Raw genomic sequence first — 22,165 nt, 5'->3', positions numbered from 1 at the left:
CAGTTTTTCACCAACACCAAAAGTGAAAATCGACTCTGTTATTTTTGCAGCCTGTCGCCACTGGTTTAGTTTGCAACTACAGCTAAATTTTTGACTTTACATAATTATTTTTTTCAAATTCTTCAGGTATCCATTAATTTTCAGGAAGGTGTGATCCAGGTTTCCCATCCTAACGGACCATAATTTTCTGGATCTTACCAAATTATGCCAAAGATACTGAGGGAAGAAGGGGCTGAGCAGAGACAGACTTAAAGATACAAAGGCGGATGATATACATTCTTCTTTATCGCTGGGAATTGAGTTGTAGTGAGCTTAAAAATGCAATATTAGCCTCCTGACCAATCATACACGCAAAAACTTAATCCAGGCCCTGCTATGGTGAAGTTAAATCCTGTTGAATTTGGAAAGGCCAGGGAGAGGAAGGGTGTTGGTGGAAAGGAGCCTGTTGCAATGGGGTCCAAATTAGAGAGGTCCTTTTGCTAGGACAAAGGTTCTTTTTTGCAAAAATATACTTTATTCACAAAATATCTTCAACAACATTTCAAACCATTTCAAAATCACCAACACAAAAATACAATCAGGTTCAACTTTACAACGTGTATCACGAAATGCATTGATACAAAAAATGAATATTACAATCATTTGCAGACATTCATTTTGAGCTGTACAGCCCGAGGGGATTTAAACAGTTCCCAGCCCCTCGGTACACTGTGGCAGAAAGGTCTTAGGCAGCGACCCTTCCCTGCGCCTTTGCGGCGGCTGCCCCAAGCTTTAGTGCGTCCCTCAGCACATAGTCCTGGACTTTGGAATGTGCCAGTCTGCAACACTCGGTCGGGGACAACTCTTTGTGCTGGAAGACCAGCAAGTTTCGGGTAGACCAAAGAGCGTCTTTCACCGAGTTGATGATCCTCCAGCTGCAGTTGATGTTTGTCTCGGTGTGTGTCCCTGGGAACAGCCCGTAGAGCACAGAGTCCTGTGTCACAGAACTGCTCGGGATGAACCTCGACAAAAACCACTGCATCTCTCTCCAGATCTTCTTTCATAATGCTGATGGTACTGGCTCTGTCCCAACTGTCCCAGGCTTATGTCAATGGATGACCTCCTCATGGTCACAGGTCCTGTTGGCCAATGGAGGATAAGCAAGTGCATGCAGTTCTACTCCGCAGCGTCCTCTTCCAGAATCGGTGAGGAAAAATGCTCTATGCTCCTAGTGGGTCAGTGGCAGCTAGGCTCCCTGATGGAGGAGCTCAGACCTTTTGTCTGGAGGACCACCCACTTCCTCTGCCTGCGAATCTATTACAGCCCTGTCCAGCAAGCTGGCAAGATCTGGGGGCACTGTTCAGGACTGTTCCAAATGCTGCCCTGAAGGGGTCGAGTGGTGGTGGCTGCTATGCTGTGGTACTGGCTGTTCACTTTGATCCCAACCCAGGTTTGTTGCTAAGAAGGGACAAAAGCTTTTGCCTCTGTATATACTGAAACCACAAAAGAAATTGGCCTTTCTGAAATCTCTTTAAAACTCTTCAGTTATAGATGTTGATATGTTTATATATGGGGCGTCAGTAGTTTCCATACTGCTGTCCTTTAATTCAATAAATTAAGTATGAAATATTAAATATGTACATCATAAATAGAATATGCATGAAATCTTAAAACTACAGACTACACTTGCGATTTTTCTGATGTTAAAGATAGGACACTGATGGCCTATTAAAAATGTTTTTAATTTGTTTACAATGCAATTTTAATTTGCTGTGAGGATTTAAGCAGAACAATTACCATTACACTTTTGGGAAAAAAAGTAATTTTCATATTTCCAAAGTGACTAATCAGTGAAGATAAGTAGTACATATCCAAATGTAATAAATTCTGCACCACGTTATCATAGAATCATAAGAGTGCAGCACAGAAGGAAGCCATTCGGCCCATCAACTCAGTGCCAGTTACTGACTAATCAAATCTAATTATGTTGATTTCAGCACCTGCAACAAAATATTGTCATTAATCTCGCACCTTTTAGATAGTCTGTTTGTCCAGCATTCACTATTCAGCACATTGTGTCACTGAGCAACAATTCCATATTCTGATAATTATCAACATTTTCTTTGTTTGTTTTCCTTTTCGACTCCCACGCTTTTTACCCTGACAGCAAGCAGACTGTGCCAACTTTTTTTTAAAATAAGAAGTGTCTGGAACTTATCTTTCCTCAAGGGAACATTAGTTCCTGGCTAGTAAAACTTCTGTCAGTGAAAATGCAAGAATTCGTAAACCATGTTGGAGTTTGACTAAATTGCTTTCAAAAGCTTTTGCTCAACAATTTGAGTTGTGTCCACATTAAAATTACAATGAGTCACATTGGCTTAATAAGGTGATTCAGCAAACCCAATTTTCAAACTACAAGTCACAGTACCATTGTGTCACCAAAGTGTGGCACCGAGGAACTTCTGTGTGCACATGCATCTCCTCTGGATCCTTCCACTGCAGTGACTCAATTTCAGCACCACTTACACTCACATAGCATAGTTCACACAATGTCCTAGGACACTTTATAGCAAATCAAGCATTGAGAACAAAGTGGAAGATATGCAAAAACGTGCTTGAAGAAGTAGGTTTTTAAGAGTTCTGTGAAGGTGAAGAGAGTGTGCGAGAGAGAGGCATTTAAGAAGAAAGTAGCCAAGTACAGACTTGTGGCACCTGAGGACTCTGAATGCGTTGTGCAGCACCAGGGAGGGACACACACAGTGGAGTGAATATGTGCTGTGACATCGAACTGTAGATGGTTTAGGGTTCAGGGAGCCAATGGAAGAGTTGGCAAAAAAAGAGTGTGGATTTTCAAATTAATATACTAGTGGATTGTGAGGCAGTGGAGATCAAAAAGAACAGGTGAGATGAGTGTGTGGAATGTAATACAAGTAGATGAGTGGGCGTAACACAAGAACCTCTTATCAAGGTACTGCAGAAATAATGACTTGTGGTGGCACTGGCATGGATGAGGGTGTCAGTGGTCATGTGGTAAGAACACTGGCCAGCTAAGGTGGAAGTAGGGAATCTTAGTGATGGTCAGAGTGAGGCATGTGGAGCTCCACTCAGGGTCGAACTGGACAGGTTCAGTCCGAGTGAGTACCCATAAAGGGGTATGGAATCAGTATTGGAATTGTAAAGATTTTGTCAGAAGTAAAAGAATGTGGCTTCTGCCTTGCCCATTTTGAGCTGGAGAATGTTCTGGCTCATATAATACCGCACAGGAAGTTGGATAGCTTGGACTAGGTGCAGGTCAATGGGACTAGCGGAATAATATTTCGGCACAGACTAGAAGGGCCGAATGGCCTGTTTTCTGTGCTGTAGTGTTCTATGGTTCTAGAATGGAAAGCAGCAGCAAAAACCACTGTAAAAAGGGCATTTCTCATAAAGAACTTTTACAGTATTATCTGGGGTGAGCGTTTGTCATGTCCTCTCTTTACCAGGGTGGAGGGGCAGAAAGAAAGCAAGGGTAAAAACTTAGGCTAAGGTTCCCATAGAGAGTGATGCCCACCAACGGGTGCTGGAACTGTACATGTATGAAGGTCAAGTAAAGCTAAAGATCATGCCCAATGGTGATGGCTACCATTGTTAAAAAAAAATCAGCCAATGTCAGTTCAAACACTACATGAGGGAGGCATTTGGGAAATGTCCCCGAGGACCTGCTGATATTGGTCAAAATGTGCCACAGCTACCACTTTTCAGAGGACGGGAAAACAAAAAAAAGATTCAATTTAGATAAGGAATTAAAATTGTAATAATGAGATTGCCTGCTTTAGTGTCCCTATTTGTTCCTCTAATTTAATTTGAATCCACTTTCATCCATTAACGTAATAGTAAACTTGCCATCAAGTGGTGGTTAGCAGCTGTAATGATAATGGGTCACACTAGAAACGTGACTGCTGCTGTTGCTGCTTTGGGCTTTATTTAGCATGTTGAAGCAAATCCTGTAATTTTGGATTCACATTCCACATGAAACCCAAATCAGCACCAGCCCTAAGAAATCAGCTACTGGAGAAAAATCAATTTTTTCACGCAAAAATGACATGTACATTGATACATTTGAAAATGTCTTGAACTCTGAACCTTCCACTTCTTCTGCAAAGATGGTTCATCATTTTCTGATCAATTAACTATGATCCCAAGTGGCCTAACTCTAAATTGATTTTGGTCTAGATAAAGTCCAAAAATAATCTAATTATAACTGACAATGCACTCAAATTTTCTGTCTTTTGACAAGAGTGAGAGAAACAATCTCAAATAAAGAGTGCATTGGGTGCTGAAAAGTCCCATTTAATGACCAGAGTTTTGAAATCCTGATGCAGGAGGTCCTGCAGCAAAGGGGCAGAGGGGGACTCCATACATAAGGGAGGTCCACTTTACAAGAGTACGGCTACAGCACCATAATGGGATGTTATAGAGGATGTAAATGCATTCTCATTGGAGCAGGTTAGGAACAATTTTTTTGATCTATGAAAGTTTGTTTTTGCTCAGCAGTGAAAAAGGTACATTATCACACATGGATTTTTGCCAACTATAAATCTTAGTAAGTGCACAAGCATGCTCATTTTCTTCCATTTCACTGTGGACATGTTACCATATCACATTGATTCCCATGTCAGCTATGAAACTTGTCAGGAATCAAGCACCAAATATTCTATCAGCATAAGGTTCCTTACAGGGCACAGTCACAAACATTGCTAATGTGAATAATTTCATAGGATTCATCTTCTCCCACAGTTTTTCTGATCTACACTCCTTTCGCATCAGCCAAAAGCTAACTGTTATTTTTGCTTCAACATGTTAGAATTCCTTATGTATTCAGGAACAAGAGAAACTATTGCAAAGCATTTCCTCTCCAGTAGCAATCCAATGACACCCAAAATATTACAGGAAGAGAACTATGTCCACCCAAATGATATTGGAGTAATGTTTTTTAAACCAGCTTGCAGTAGGTAAGCACATACCTATGCTTGGCAGTTCACCACAGCTGCAGAAGGCAGAGAGGTGAAAGCAGCCATTAACTGTTGGTGCAATAGCTTAAAATGACAAACCACCTCCCCAGCCAGCAGCATGACTGCTGCTAAATTCCAACAATAAGGGAATGCTGAGTGCACTTCATTTAGTTCCAGGTGCAGGCATTTAAAGTTCCTTTATGCATTTCCCATTGCCTACTAATGTTGGGCAGCTGCTCAATGCTGGTTACAGGGTTTTCAGACCAGATAGAGAGAGGGATAAAAAGGGTGAGTGGCCATTTGAATGGCAGAGCAGGTGCGATGGGTGGAATAGCCTACTGTGGCTCATATGTCTTATAATCTTATGGCACAATGTATGACAAACATGAAAACAGGAAGGGATCGAGTGTCATGAGTCTACAACCTATTTTGCACATCAGCCTGAATCAGCAGAAAGACAAAGGAAAATCCTGTCTCAATTCTGCCATTTATCTTTGAATAAACATCAGTTATTTTTAATTTACACAGGGTGGTAATGTCAGGCTTCATGAGGCTTTTCATTTGTTGTTGAACTTACAGAAAATCTAAAGTGAAATGGACATATCTAATTTCGTACTAAATTACTTGCCTTATCCAATGCAAGCAGTGACTTTACTCCAAAGCTCATACATCCAAGTAGCTCAGTGCATCTGTAAATAAGTAAAGGAAATTCTGTCAGTTACATAAATTATTAGTGAAGCATTAATTGTGAAACATTTTAAGGAAGTAAAGCAGTCTTTTGAGCTTTGTTTCCATATGTACAACTATTCTCTGCCTCACTTTAATTCAGCACATGATTAAGTAAAAAATTTGAAATGTACTTTCATAAAATTTAGCAAATTACAACAAAAAAGTATTCTGGTCTGCCAGCAACAAGTAGGCTGACTCTCACTTCTGTGGTCAGCATAACTAACATAATGGAAACAGGGATTCTGGCATTAGGAAAAGCAGTTACTTTTAATTTGTCACTTGGTAGTCTAGAACCAACCTAAAATTGATTCACAGCCACAAAAATAAATTTTGTTTACTTGAAGAATGTCTTTGTGCTCTGACAGGAGGCTACATAAGTCCACAGGCTTAAGGCTGAAGATGTATATGACATAGCAGATGGTAAACGTGGAGCTGTTCAAATCCCAAAGGGAAACTTGAAATAACTGTCACGACTAATTTTTAATTTGTATGTTTTGAGATGCGGGCTTTGAATTCAGTAATAAGACCACCCAGACTTAAGAGGATTTTATAAAATTAAATTAAACATATATTAATAAAAGAAAAGATTGTAAGCACATACATATGTCTACAAATTACCATTACAATAATTTATAAATCCCCTAGTTAACCTGATTCCCAGTTACATCTTCGTTAAGGCAACAGTAAAACACATAAGGCGGCATTTTCCGACCCCGCTGGCAGTGGGCGTGATAGGGTGGCGTGTGTGGAAAACATGGCCTGACGTGCTTCACGGCGGCGTAAAGGGAGGTTGCGATCTTCCGCTCAGCCTGCCAACGGCCGGCCATGTTTTCTGCCTTCGGTAGGTGGGGGGCTGATTGTAATACATTAGCAATACAAGGCCATCCCGCCAGGGTCTCGGCACCCCGCCGTATTATCCGTCCATGTTGGTGGGAAAACACGCCGACGTGTTTCACAACAGCTGCAGGCGACGTGCACTTGGCAGCTTCACTTTGGGGGAACTGAGGTAAGTGAGCTGCAGCTTCTCCACAGCTTGGCCTGTTCTTTACAGGCCTCAGAGGTGCCGGGGGAGGGTGGAGGCAACTGATGCCTGGCCCTGGAGGCGAGTGCTGAGGGTGGGGGGGGTATGGTGTCCGGGGGCAAGGGCAGGCCAGCCTCAGAGGTGACTGCTGGGGGTGGGGGGACCAAGTGCGGCCCTGCCCTGCATCCCACACACAGGTAATCGAGGTGGGGGGGGCAGGGTCAGCGAGGGAAGGGGCCACACATTAGGGACACCTGTATAAACTGACCATGTCTCTGTAACTAAGACAGGTCAGGTGCTGTCACAGTGATGTGATTGGGGTCAGGCTCCGAGTCTGCTCACCCATACAAGGAACACGGAGGCACCAAAGACCCACCAAGCGCTCAATACCTTACCCCACCGCCAGCCCCCCACACCCCCCAAACCACCCCCCCAACCCCCCAACACCCACCCCCCCCCTCCCACACCAACACCCCCAGCACAGACTTTGAGTCCGCCACCACTTTATTGGACAGCGGAGCAGATGGACTGCACACGTTGTACAATCTCCTCACTAACACTGGCCATGTAACAGTCACTGCTGGAGGCTCACAGCCCCTCACAATCTCACTATCCTGGTTTGGACCAGTGTCCCCCATATCGCAGGTTGACAGGACAGCCATGCAGCGCACTCACCTCTGGCCATCCGAGGGGTGACCAGCGCTCTCCGGGAAGCATTAAGGGGCGGTCACACTGGGCCGGGAAAGGTGCTAAGAACAGCCACGATAACCACGTCTCTCTCTCTCTCTCTCTCTCTCTTTCATGCTGCAGGAGGACCACATCAAGATCATGGATCCTGGTGACCTAGCTGTGTGCCTGATGGTCTACAGAGACTGTAGAAGACAGAGAAGAGAGTGACTGAGGCTCCTGGCTGCGCAAAGGCAGGAGCAGCAACCTCATGAAGAAGGGACAGCAGGGGCTCCCACACACGCGAGAGCAACAGTGAGCCGTGGCTGGTCGGCGCCTAGCGACACCCCAGGGTCTATAGACACCGCCTGCCATTCCTGTAGATAACGGAGAACCAGTGTCTCCGACGGCTGCACATGTCTAGGGACCTGGTGGCTCACATCTGCCACTTACTGCAGGACTTGGCGCCAAGGGGACATGGAGGGCATTCACTACCAGAGGCTGTGAAAGTGACTGTGGCAGCCAACTCCTACGCCAATGGCTCCTTTCAGGGCTCCACAGGTGACCTCTGGGATTTCACAAGCTTCCACCTACAAATGCATCCATGAGGTCACGGATGCCGTCTTCTCTATGGCCACAACTTTGTGCATTTCGCCTGGGACTGGGACAGCCAGGATGCCAGGGCCATTGGAATCGCCCTGATCTCGGGTTTCCCACAGATGCAGAGTGCGATTGACTGCACTCATGTGGTGCTCAGGTCTCCATCGCTACACTCAGTGAACTTCATCAACCGCAAGGGCTTCCACTCACTGAACGTGCAGCTGGTGTGCGACCATCAGAAACACATCCTGCAGGTATGTGCACGGTTTCCAGGGAGTGTGCGCGATGCCTATATCCTGAGTCACTCACAGATCCCTGCAGTCTCCCAGGGCCCACAGAGGCTGCAGGGTTGGCTCCTCAGGGACAAGGGCTACCCACAGAGGCCGTGGCTGATGACACCCGTGCAGCGGCCTCAGACTGCAGCAGAGCGACGCTATAATGAAGCTCATTCAGCAGCTCACAACTTGGTGGAGCAGACCATCGGGATGCTGAAGATGTGGTTCTGGTGCCTGGACCAGTCTGGTGGAGCCCTGCAATACAGTCCACAGAGGGTGTCACACATCATCATCGCCCGCTGCACCCTTTACAACCTGGCGCTGCAACGGGGAGAGGAGCTGGCTGAGGAGGAGATGGAGGAGCTGGAGGTCTCCTCTGATGAGGATGATGCTGATGGGGATGTGGGCGAGGGGGGTCCTCGGTGGTGATGACAATGAAATTGAGGCTCTCGCACTGACCAGACGAGGCAAACGGGCTCGGGAGGCCCTCATAGCTGCCATATTTGTGGAGGATGATGATGACATGAAGTGAGGTGTCCCCATCGATCCTCACATCACAGTTGCAAACGTTTGACTCCAGTCTGGCTTATGGAAGCGCCAATACCCTCTGTGAGAATACTCCTGTCATGGAGACGCAGTGGAAGCCCTAATAGTCGCTCGATCACAGGAGGATGAGGATGACATGCAGTGAGGACCCTCCATAAATCTTCACATGGTCTCTGACAGTGTCTGACTCCTGTCTGGCTGAGGGCAGCTCGCTTGTGCTCCATGATCAGGGCCATCTCAGAGACACAGCCATGAAACTTTAGACGTATCTGATGCTGTGTCCACCTTCAGCACCTCAGCCCTTCAGGAGCTGGTGCACAGCATCACTGGTCGCAGATGTTGGTGTGATGGGGGCCAGCCCCACCTTAAAGGTGCTGAGAGCACACAGAGAGAATGAGGGAACTCTGTGGTGCCTGCCCGCTACATTCTGGCAGCAATGACCAGCACCATCAAGGTGCAGGCATCAGTAATGTGTCCAGGCAGTGTGAGGCTGGACCATCACTTTGGTCTGAAGGCTGCATAGACACAGGGAAGAGGCCCTGGACTGAGACGCCTGCCTTTATCTTGTGCAGAAAGGTTTCACATCTGAGTGACAAGAACACTGCTCATCAGAACAAGGAGCCACAGGCAGGGATACTTTCTTTGGAGTTTATTTGGGAGTGAACATTATGTACAAGTGATTAACACCCAGGCCCAGGCTGTGCAACTAATTCTCCTCACTTTCCTAACCCTGCCACTACGTCTTGATGCTCCCTGGACATCCACAGTGGAGGTGGGGGCAGCCTGCTGACTGTGACACCCTGTCTGTGGTGACCTTGGCAGGCGTCCTTTGAAGGGCCAAGACTTGGAGGGTCCCGGCCTGCTTTCGGGGTCCTGCTGTGTGGCAGTGACACCCTCCTCGGCCTGTGGAGCTGGAGCTGCTGGGGTCACAGCAAGAGGGGATTCAGATGGGCCGGACACTCCCAGAGTCACCTGGGTGGATGGTCCCAGAGTGGGTACCTGCTGATCCTCCTCCCTATGGGTGCCTGAGGGACCCTGGCTGACTCTGTAAGCGGAAGGGGAAGCTGGAGTGAGATCTAGCTGCCCAGCATCCCTCTTGCGTACACACTGTTAGAGGCCAACTATGGCATCAGTGATGGAGTTAAGCCCGCGCAGCAGTGCAGGAGTGACGTCCTGGACCAAGGTCTCCCTGGTGGCCGCCAACCTGGGTGCAACGCAATGCTGGCGCTATCATCTCAGCCTGAAGGCAGACGGGCTCCTCCATTGTGCCTTGCAATCTGAGGAGTGCAGCGGACATCCCTTCCTGATGTTCCCGAGCTTGCCTTTGCAGCTCCAGCAGCTGTGACATGACCGAGTCCAGAGGCTCCTCATCTGGCTTGGACTCAGCAACATTCTGGCCTCCAGCCATCCTCCGAGTGCTGGGGACCTGAGAGGTCTCTGCCTCCGCCTGATGTGGATCAGACAGTGTGATGTGCTCTCCAGATTGTGATCCTGAGGCTACTCTAAAGCTAGGTCCCACCGAGGTGTGTGTCTCTGTGCTGGTGGAGGGTGTGGGTGAGCACTGTGATGGGACTTCAGATTCCTCTTCAGAGTTTTCTTCAGAGCTTGCTCGGAGGCTCTGGGTCATAGACTCCGTCAGCTGCTTCCCAGATGTGCCTGTGAAAGCAAGGGGAGATAATTAGTGCATGGCAGTGGCCTGTGAAAGAGGGCACATCACTCACAGTATGGTTGTCTGATGGATGTTGCACTGCTGGATCCTCACTTGGTAGATCAGCGCCGACCTCACCGTCAGCACAGGACCGGTCCCGGTCATCGCTGGCCAGCTGGATGGCTCTGTTTTCAAAGTCTGTCAGAACTTTGAATTCCGGCATCCCTCCACTTGTCTGCAACCTTCCCCTCCTGTTGTGAGCCAGTTTGTCCTGGATAGAAATAGGGGAGAGTGTATCAGGACCACTGCCAGGCCAGATGATAAGTTTGCCTGGCCTGTGTGGGTGGTGAATGGTCCTATGGACGGGATGAGGACAATGACGGTGAGTGTGAGAGAGTGAATGGTGATGTCCCTTGCAGTGGGAGAGAGTGAGGGCCCTGTGGGTGTGTGGTGGGTTTGTGAGTTGGGAGTGATGAAAGGAGTGAGTTACCCTGGCGGAACGGAGGAGATCATTCATCCTTTTGCAGCACTGGTTGGTCTTCCTCCTCTGCAGGGCATTTGCACCGACCACCATGACCACATCCTGCCAAGCCGGGTTGGTGATGTTGCTGACCATCCTGTGGCCAGAGCGAGGGTACAGCACATCCCGGCGGTCTCCACGGCATCCAGCAATCACTCAAGGGACCTGTCGTTGAAACGGGGGTGGGGGGGGGCTACAGTCTTTTTGCCTTTGCTGACCTTGTCTCCCGGGCAGCAGTGGTGAGCTGGTGGCATTAAGCACTTTGTTGGCAGCTGCCTTTTAAAGATGGTGGCTGGCGTGATTCAACAGCGGGGCGATGGCAAGCAGGCGAACGAGAGCCCAACTGCCTTGGAAACAGCGTGTTTCGCAGGAGTGAATATATAATGAGGCAGGCTAGGGAAGATACAGTGTGAAAACCCATCATTTTCATCGGGGGGTAGGACTCCATTTTACCGACCCACTACCGCACTTAGTACAATTCTGGGAAAATTCAGCCCATATATTTTAAAAGACCCAGGCAAAGTAAACGATGCCCTGAACGATGCCCGGATTCAAAGTGAGTTCTCTTAACTTCAGTCCCTGGAGGCAGCAGTTTGGTACATACAGGCTGAAGGCGTTTCACATCTGTTGAATCTTAGACTGCCTTCCCTTATGCACAGCCTTCTCTCCTTTATACATATTTTCCCCCTTGAATGCAAGTTCCCATTGTTTCACTATTTCTTTGGACTTTACCTTCCTGATCATAAAAATTTAACATAGTACCCATTTTACCAGTAATCTTTGGGAAAAATAAACACACTGTTCCTGAACTTCACCTGGCTAGGTGGCACATTTCACCTCTCCTTTGAAAACAATGTAGTCTCATTTATTTAAAAATGCAAATGTCCTTTTAAATCTTACATTCTAAACATCCCCCATGTTTACCATGTTTACATTAAAGCCTTCAGACCAGCTGCCCTTAATCCAATTAAGTCACGCACACAACTATTTTACAATAAATTCCAATAACATTATGAAAATTATATCTTCCTGACAATAAATCTTGCCAAATGAAGCCAGCTAGAAATGAAAGGCACTGCTTTGCATAGTGAAACAGTCCCACAAAGAGAGTGGCACAGCAATAGCTGCAGATGACCATGGTAGTATCAACTCAACCATCTCTCATTGGAGGGTAGGAGTTGCGCTTTTCAATCTTTCCACAATTCTATTCAGCAGCAAGAAACTGTATTCCATCCATGGCAGCTCAGTGCCACAAAAGGTTTAATGCCGTTATCAGAATAGATAAACTACAGGGAGCAGGAGGAAGATTGGGGAAGCCAATAGTGTTAGGGGATCCCATGTTGTGGCGATAAGAGATGTGGCTCGAAAATAGGCAGTACAGGATATTAGATATTCCTGGATACAAGGAAAGATAGGGAGGGAAACAAAGGAGGAGGGGTGCCAGTATTGATTAAGGAGAATATTACAGTGCTGGAGATCGAGAATATCCCAGTGGAGTCAAGGCCAGAATCTATTGCTTTAGAGTTAAGAAACAATAGAGGTACAGATACACTACTGCATTCCATGGGCCAAGAGAGGTGTATGACAGATACCAGGATGATAATACAAGTGAGAATCAGGCTGAATGTAGAAAATTCAGAGAAGTGAGAAAGGAAATAAAAGATGGAAAGAGAGGGTATGAGAAGAGGCAGGCAGCTACACAAAACGCAATCCAGAAATCTTCTATAAGCATATAGGTGGTAAAAGGACAGCAAGAGGAGGGGTAGGGCCATAAACAAGGGATCTGTGCATGGAGGCAGAGGGCATGACTGATGTACTAAAAGTCTACTTTGCATCTGTCCTCAGCACTGGCCATAATATTTCGATCCTCCTTAGATACACAGGTGGTGCCAGATGAGTGGAAAATGTAAGTGTTACACCCTTGTTCAAAAAAGGTGTGGATTACTTAAGGAAAGACAGCATGGAATTGTTAAAGGCAAATTATGTTTCATTAACTTGTTTGAGTTTCTGATGAGAAAACAAAGAGGCTGATGAGGTTAACACTGTTGATGTAGTTTACATGGAATCCTAAAAGGCATTTGTGGAAAGATTTGCAGGGCTACTGGGAAAAGGCAGGGGAGTGGCACTAGATGAATTGCTCTTGCAGAGAGCCAGCAAAGACATGACAGGCCGAATGGCCTCTTTCTATGCTGTAATCATTCTATGATATGATAAAGTGCCACATAATAGGCTTGGCAGCAAAGTTGAAGCCCATGGAATAAAAGAGACACTCCATACCTATAGTACCATTGTCCAAGTGACAGGAAGAAGGTATACAGTGGGCTTTCCCCATGGGTTTCCCCAGAGGATCACTGATTTTTGTGATAATATATTAATAACCTAGACTTGGGAGTACAGGGTGCAGTTTCAAAACTTGCAGATGACATAAAACTTGGAAGTATTGTGAACTGTGAAGAGGATAGTGATAGATTGCAAGAGGACAGGCAGGCTGGTGGAATGGACAGACACTAGGCAGAAGAAATTGAATGCAGACAAGTGTGATGCACTACATTTTGTAGGACGATCGAGGAGGGGAAATATAAAATGAAAGCCACAATTCTAAAAGGGGTGTAGGAACTGACAGACCTGGGGGGATATGTGTACTAATCATTGAAGCTGGCAGGGCAAATACATGGGAAGCTAGGCTTTATAAATGAAAACATAGCGTACCAAGTAAGGAAGTTACAATGAACATCTTTAAAACTCTGGTATGGCCTCAAATGACATCGTGTGTCCAATTCAAGGCACCACACTTTAGTAAGGATATGAAGGCAGAAGCGAGTGTGCAGAAAAGATTTACAAGAATGGCTCCAGTGAAGAGGGAATAAAAGCAGAAAATGTTGGGAAAACTCAGCAAGTTCTGGCAGCATGTGTGGAGAGAGAGAAACAGAGTTAATGTTTCAAGTTCAATATGACTCTTCTTTTGTTTCTGCCAGACCTCTGAGTTTTTCCAGCATTTTGTTTTTATTTCAGATTTCCAGCATCCACAGGATTTTGCTTTTATTGCAGGGAAGATAAGACTTCAGTAACATGGATAGATTGGGGTTGTTCTCCTGAAAGTAAAGAAGGATGAGAGAAGATTTGATCAAGGTGTTCAAAATCATGAGTGCTCTAGACAGAGTAGATGGAGAGACACTATTTCCATTGGCAGAAGGGTTGAGAAATAAGGGACATCGATTTCAGATGAATGGCAAAAAAAATCAGCAGCAAGATGAGGAAAACATTTTCATGCAGCAAGTGTTTAGGATCTGTACTTCACTGCCTGAGGGTGGTGGAGGCAGATTCAATTGTGGACTTCAAAAGGGAATTGGGTAAGCACCTGAAAATAAAATTAAAAACTGCAGGGCTACAGGAGAGTAGGGAGTAGAAGGAGCTCAGCTTGCAGAGAGCCGGCACCAGCATTACAGGCTGAACTGCTTCCTTCTGTGCTGTAACCATCTTATGATTCTATGATTCCAAGTGGAGCCAGCCACCCTTCAGAGAACGCACTGTACTAAGCAAATTTGCTATTTATAATGGCTTCTCTTCACATGTTTAAATTGCTTACCCTCAATGCCCAAGGTGTCCTCTCCAAACCCCCTAGAATTCACTTGGACAGTTTTACTTCACTCAGAGCATTCCCACAAGCAGCAAAATAAAAACTTCACATATTTAATTATTTGGTGTCTACAGTTGTCAATACTCTAGTGGGTCTGCATGTTGGCTCCTGAATTTCGTTGCATCTCAAGCTAACCGCAAATAATTCACACATTTTAGAAAATATTTCTCAAGGATAAGGCAGCCCATAGCACAAGACAGAAAGAAATATGACAGGTGGCAGACTCCAAATCTCTTCCTCTTTCATCTCCGTGAAGGGAAATCTTTTCAAAGGAGGGGTGCTGTAAAGAGAGTCAGAGGTGGGAAGGAAAACAGGTTTCAACTGCAGGGTTTGTACTGAATATCTCCTTCTCTTCCCATTGTTCCTTCCCTTACCTATCAGCAAACTACTGACAGTTCTGTCTCAGTCGGCAGCATTCTCTGAGCCTGAGATTATGGATTCAAGCACTACTCCAGAGACTTGAGCATAACATCGATGCTGGCACTCTAGTGGAGTTTTGAAAGAATGATGCACTGTCACAGGTGCCGTCTTTCTAATGAGACATTAAACCAAAGCCTGGTCTGTCCTCTCAGGTGGACTTAAAAGATCCCATGGTACTATGCAAGAAAGGGCAGGGTGTTCTCCCTGATGTCTTGGCAAACGTATATCCTTTGACCAACTTCACTAAAACAGCTTATCTGGAGATTATCACATTTCTGTTGCATTGCTGCTATCTTTTGGAAGCGAGTGACAGTACCTGCTGGAAAGCTACAAACAAGTGATCTAGTTCTTTTTCTGACATTATCGTCTTGTTGCTCAGCAGTTGCTTTGGGCTCATCTGCAGAAGGAATGGATTGCTAAACAATAATGTTCATAGTAAAAGAAATAATATAAAGTTTCATGATATGCAGCCTGAAAATCTACTCAATGGCAGCACTCTTCAAGTGGTGTGTCCTTGTGCAGCAGGGCACTGTAATGCAAATTCAGCTCTTCTACAGAATTCTGTTATCATTACTAGCACGTAGTCCATAATGCACTGGTATTGCCAAAGTATAGCAACTGGAATCTTGGATTTCAAGGGCAAAGCAAGGGAATGATAGCATTTTCTAAGGTAGAAAGTGATAGGGATCACAAGGGAGGCAATTCAAGTGCTATATGCCTCATAGGCCGTTCCATGGTACCTCCATTAGATTATCAGCCTTATAGGTTGGAAAGAAAGTAAGTCTTGCATTTATCTCGTGCTTTCACAATGTCAGTTCGCCCCAAAGGGCTTCACAGGCAATTAAGTGCTTTTGAAATGTAGTCACCCATTGTACTGGAGGAACGCAGGAGCTAATTTAAGCACACAAGTTCTCACAAACAGCAACGTGATGATGAACAGATCATTCTTTTTGTGATACTGATTGAGGGATAACTACCCTGTTCTTTTCAAAATAATGTCATAAGACATGAAGGGTGGGGTGGGGGGGGCGTGGTATGGCCTTGGTTTAATGCTTCATCCAAAAGACACCAACTCTAACAGTTTTGTTTTATTCATTCATGGGATATGGGTGTCACTGGCTAGGCCTGAGGGGGTTCCAGGATTTTGACCCAGCGACAGTGAAGGAACGGTGATATGTTTCCAAGTCAGGATGGTGAGTGGCTGGGAGAGGAACTTCCAGGTGGTGGCATTCCCATGCGTCCTCTGCCCTTGTCCTTCTAGATGGTAACAGTCGTGGGTTTCGAAGGTGCTGTCTAAGGAGCCTTGGTGAGTTCCTGCAGTGCATCTTGTAGATGGTACACACTGCTGCCACTGTGCGTTGGTGGTGGAGAGAGTGGATATTTGTGGATTTGGTGCCAATCAAGCGGGGCTGCTTTGTCCTGGATGATGTCAAGCTTCTTTATGTTGCAGCTGCACTCATCCAGGCAAGTGGGGAGTATTCCAATACACTCCTGCCTTGTGCCTTGGAGATGCTGGACAGGCTTTGTGAAGTCAGGAGGTGAGTTACTCGCAACAGGGCTCCTAGCCTCTGACCTGCTCTTGTAGCTACAGTATTTATATAGCTAGTCCAGTTCAGGTTCTGGTCAATGGTAATCCCCCAGGATATTGATAGTGGGGGATTCAGTGATGGTAATGCCACTAAATGTCAAGGGGCGATGGTTGGATTCTCTCTTGTTGGGGATGGTCATTGCTTAGCACTTGTGTGGAGCAAATGTTACTTGCCACTTGTCAGCTCAAGCCTGGATATTGTCCAGGTCTTACATTAGGACATGGACTGCTTCAGTATCTGAGGAGTTGCAAATGGTGAACATTGTGCAATCATCTGCGAACATCCCCACTTCTGACCTTATGATGGGAGGAAGGTCATTGATGAAGCAGCTCAAGATGGTTGGGCTGAGGACACTAGCCTGAGCAACTCCTGCAGTGATGTCCTGGAACTGAGATGATTGACATCCAACAACCACAACCATCTTCCTTTGTGCTAGGTGTGACTCCAACCAGCGGAGAGTTTTCCCTCCAACTCTCATTGACTCCAGTTTTGCTAGGGCTCCCTCCCACAATATTGCCTACTGGACTGGAGTGTCAGGCTTGAATTTTGTGCTCAGCTCCTGGAGTGGAACTTGAACCCACAATCTTCTGACTCAGAAGCAAGAGTGCTACCAACTGAACGAAGGCTGACACTGCTGGAATGCCAGTGATAGGAGGACAAATGCTGTAATCCTGAGAGAGGACAGCAGAGGTTTGGTTCCATGGTGCCACTGCCACTCACCCAGGTCAGCACCTATGCAATCCCAGCATATGTTGGAGGGCAGATTGTTGACACTCTACATGCCTCTGGTATCCGCAGGTATGATGACAGCAGTATAAGCCTTCGTGGCAGCAAGCTGAGTTTGCATGAGAGCAGTGTGAGCTTATGTGTCAGCAAGCTGAGCTTCCATAACTTCACTGAGCGTTCACGGCAGCAGCTAGATGTCCTGCTGGCTAAGCGTTCAATCATCAGAAGCTGCTTCACAGATGGGTCCACAAGTGTTCTCATGGAGTTGGCCACATCCTCCATGCTGGCGAGGATGGACTCAAAGCTCTGTCCAAAGTCCTGTGTCAAGTTGGTGATGAACTCCTCCATGCTCTTTTGACAATGATCGCAGGCTTTCTGGAATGCTTGCCAATGATCCAAGCATTTCAGCTTGCATGCTCATCAGCCTTCTCTGTATACCAGCACATCAAAAGGCTTCATGTGAGTCTGCTGCAGTAGAACTCATGTGACATTACACTTTGGCAAGTTAGCACTGGCAGTTTCCTGCCCTTGCTGGAGCCCACTTGTGCCTGGTGTGTCACCACGTGCACATCACACCTCAAAGTTATCCTTTAAAGTACACTTACTGTCAGTATTTCAGCTGGTGGCTGCAGATATGAGAACAAGTGACTGCATTTCTTCTTAGTCATTGTCTTCTCACTCAACTATCTCTTTCTCTTCCACCACTGTCTGGTCAGCTCGCAGTTTTGAAAGGAAAAATGTCCAAGGTTTTGTTGTGAGGGGAAATGGGGGGAAAGCAAGAGGTGTATGCTTTCGCCATCGGCAGCTTGTACATCATTAGAGATTGTGGGTTGAGGGGATACAAGGAGGAGGATTAGGTAAGAATACCGTCATTTTCAATCCTTTCGGCTCTGCCACTAGTTACAGCCGCTTCAATAATGGCAAGCAGCATCTCTTCCATGAGGTTAAGGACATGTAACCATGCCTGTCCCAATGATTAGATATGGCTAAGAGGGAGGGAAGTGTGACATTAAGTGTGGTGCAATGTGCCTGGGTGATGTGGCTATCATGGTTTAATAGGTGGCAGTGTATGCAAGCTGTGAGATGTGGGTGTGAGGTTTGCAGCACTGCATAGTGCATGAGGGTAAAGTGAAGCCAAGAGTATTAGGTATGAGTCATGATTGGTAGAGGCAAGTGGTGGCAGGAGGGTGGTATTGTGTAAGGACATTGGTGTAGTTGGTGGAATTTGACATTTGAAGTTACATTCTCTGACCACTTGTGAGAGGTCTTTGGACTTCTTTCAGCACTGCACTCAGGTCCTTGGGGTTAGACTGATAAGTGTGGGAGGGTAAGCTCAAGCTAGAAACATTAGGTATGAATTGTGATTCCTGAAGCAGAATTTTCAGTTCGGTGGGCGGGCACAGTCAGCAGGCCCAGGATTGGCCAGGAAACGGGCCGCCTCCCGCGATTGGCCTCCCGATTGTGATTTCACACTGGAGGACCAATTAAGGCCCACCCAGTGTGAAACGCGGTTCCCCAATGGTGGAAGGGCCGGGCGGGGCCTGTTGGCTGCTGGGTCCAATGGCAGCCCAGCAGCCGGTTTTAAACCTGTGCAGGCAGCCCCTTGAAGGCTGCCATGGAAGAACATCTCTTCTGTCTCTCGCTACTAAACGTGATGGAGTTGAGTGCGGCTGGAGACACCAGGCGGGAGGAGGTGGCTGCCAAGAGGGCAACCTCGTCCCCAGAGATGGGAGGAGGCGGCCACCGCACCTCACAAAGAGGGCATGGGAGGAGGTTGCAGCACTGGTTAGCAGCCATGATGTGGTGCAGCGCACAGGGATGCAGTGCTGGAAGAGGTTCAATGACCTGCTGCACTCAGGAAGGGTGAGTACTGTGTTGGCATGGATCAGTGTACAAAAGTATTAAGGTGTGGCCATCCCCCCTTGGGCCTCAGGGATGCTATAGTCTGAGTGCCAACTGTCAATGATGGCGGAGCTGGCCAAGGGGATGAGCCGTGGCTGCTTGGATTCAGTGCCTTGCGGGTTGAAGGCTATGATTCGGATTTACCCTATGAGGTTTTCCTCGGCTGGGATTGGCCAGGCTGCAGTGGCGCTGCAAGTAGAGAGTTAACTAATCAATGCCCCTCTGTCTTTTCAGGAGAAGACGAGCCATAACCAGAGGGAGCACATGCAGGCGGAGGCCCATCCAACCTGCTGCTGCTCACCAGGTTCGAGCAAGAAGCCCTAGAGTTAGAAAGCTAGCACGTTCCATGTGCAACTGGGCGTGGAGAGGCTGGGGTGCCAGATGAAGGTAAGAGTGCAGTGTACAGAGGTGAGAGTTTCAGATTGTGCAACCATTCTAGTGCAGTCTCTTCATTGATGGGAGCCTCAAACCTGGGGTACCCATTGATCACTGAAAGACGATGGCACCATGATACAGATCTCCATTGTCTCACCAGGGTGCCTGGCATGCACAGTGACAGTGTGATGGCTTAAACTAGTGACATGTCCTTATTCTCCCTTTTAGATTCTCCAGCACGCTCTCGCTATATGGACCCTGAAGGGCCACCCCTGACACTGGAGGACCACCGGCCTTCAGTTGCATCTGCGTCACACCCGCCCTCTGAACCAGGCACCAGCACAGATACCAGCACCTCAGTGGGCATTACATCCTCGGCTAGAATGTCGGTGCACATTGGTGAGGGCACTTCACACTCGCTTGAGGTGCAAGTGGAGGCAGAGAGTGCCCAGAGCGCCAGTAGTCGGAGGACTGCTGGGGACCAGGAGGATGCTGAGTTGAAGGTAAATGATGAGCCTCAGGAGTCGTCCGTTTAGGTGGCAGATGTTGTATGTCCAGCAGGATGTGCAAGAGGATCTGGTGAAGATCCACAAGGGTCTGCGTCCCATGGTCTCCGTTATGGAGGAGTCCCTGTGGAGCGTGAGCACTGCAATGACCCTCATGGCCAAGCGCACTGCCTCCTCCATTGAGGGAGTGGTGACTCTCATGGAGAGGCAACTCCAGGGACAGAATCAGGGGTTCCTGGGGTTATGCTCGGACCTGCAAGCCCTCACAGAGGCAATGACCTCAGGTGGTCAGTGCCAGTGTGGGAAATGGGTGAGGCACCCAGTATCCCAGCTAGGTGCCTGTCCATCAATGGCAAGCAGGGCGACCTCACGTTGGCGCACACTAGCTGCTTGTCATCTCTGTGGGCTCCTCTCAGGGCGCTCTGGATGACGGCAGCAACTCCTCCATCCCTCCGCTGATCTGATGAGGCTGTGGTGACTGGGGAGATGTCAGCTGTGGCACTGGCCGCTCCCTCCCAGGCGGGGCCAGCACAGGCTTCACTGGCCAGAGGATGACCACCAAGGTCATCAAGGCCAACAAGACAGCAGAGTCAGCAGCTGTCTCCAAGGCTGGTGCCAGCGAGGCAGTGGGTGGGGTGGGGGGGGGCGGTGGTTGGGGGTGGTGTGACACCAAGATGTGGCGGTGGGAAACATAAGTTAAAGGCACCATGAGCACAAGAGGGACAATTCACAGATGATTTTCTGTTCGCTTTTGTTTGGTTTATATGTTTGCTGGTGTGGAGATCAACACCAGTAATGGTAATGTCATTATGCATTCAATGTGACAATAACATTAAATTTGTTTTTGTTCTGATAGCCTGAGTACGCTTCACCTTTTTTTTTTGGTGCACGTTTTTTTAATTCATTCACAGGATGTGGGCTTCGCTGGCCGGGCCAGCATTTATTGCCCATCCTGAGGTGCCCTCGAGGTGGTGGTGGTGAGCTACCTTCTTGAACCGCTACAGTCCATGTGGTGTGGGTACATTCACAGTGCTACTAGGGAGGGAGCTCCAGGATTTTAACCCAGACATTGAAGGAACGGCGATATATTTCCAAATCAGGATGTTGAGGGGCTTGGAGGGGAAGTTCCAGTTGGTGGTGTTCCCATGTATCTGCTGCCCTTGACCTTCTAGATGACAGTGATCATGGGCTTCGTAGGTGCTGTCAAAGGAGCCTTGGTGAATTCCTGCAGTGCGTATTGTAGATGGTACACACTGCTGCTACTGTGTGTCGGTGGTGGAGGGAGTGAATGTTTGTGGATGTGGTGCCAATCAAATGGGCTGCTTTGTTCTGGATAGTGTCGAACTTTTTGAGTGTTGTGGGAGCTGCACTCATCCAGGCAAGTGGGGAGTATTCCATCACACTCCTGACTTGTGCCTTGTGGACAGACTTTGGGGAGTCACGAGGTGAGTTACTCGTCGCAGGATTCCTAGCCTCTGACCTGCTCTTGTAGCCACAGGGTTTATATGGTTAGTCCAGTTCAGTTTCCGGTCAATGGTAACCCCCAGGGTGTTGATAGTGGGGGATTCAGTGATGATAATGCCATTGAACATCAAGGGGCGATGGCTGGATTCTCTCTTGTTGGAAACAGTCATTGTCTAACACTTGTGTGGCGCGAACATTACTTGCCACTTGTAGTCTGGCTATTGTCCAGGTCTTGCTGCATTTGGACATGGACTGCTTCAGTATCTGAGGAATCGCAAATGGTGCTGAACATTGTGCAATCATCAGCAAACATCCCAACTTCTGACCTTATGATAGAAGGAAGGTCATTGATGAAGCAGCTGAAGATGGTTGGGCTGAGGAACTCCTGCAGTGATGTCCAGGAGCTGAGATGACTAACCTCCAACAACCACAACCATCTTCCTTTGTGCTAGGTATGACTCCAACCAGCAGAGAGTTTACCCCTCGATTCCCATTGACTCCAGTTTTGCTAGGGCTCCTTGATACCACACTCAGTAAAATGCTGCCTTGATGTCAAGGGCAGTCACTCGCA

General features: G+C 47.3%; 1 protein-coding gene across 1 annotated transcript in view; it reads right to left on the bottom strand.

Moving 5' to 3' along the window:
• Positions 1-5,574: 5,574 nt before the first annotated feature.
• The window catches only part of LOC144686117 (regulator of G-protein signaling 3-like), a 39,220-nt gene continuing 22,629 nt past the window's right edge, over positions 5,575-22,165 (bottom strand). Inside the window, exon 5 of the mRNA XM_078551259.1 lies at positions 5,575-5,659. Within this exon, the coding sequence (XP_078407385.1) occupies positions 5,575-5,659 (85 nt within the window). The remainder of the gene's footprint in view (positions 5,660-22,165) is intronic.

This window comes from Cetorhinus maximus, chromosome 10, assembly GCF_964194155.1.
Source record: "Cetorhinus maximus chromosome 10, sCetMax3.hap1.1, whole genome shotgun sequence".
Taxonomy (NCBI): Eukaryota; Metazoa; Chordata; class Chondrichthyes; order Lamniformes; family Cetorhinidae; genus Cetorhinus; species Cetorhinus maximus.
This window is presented reverse-complemented; position numbering and strand designations above follow the sequence as displayed.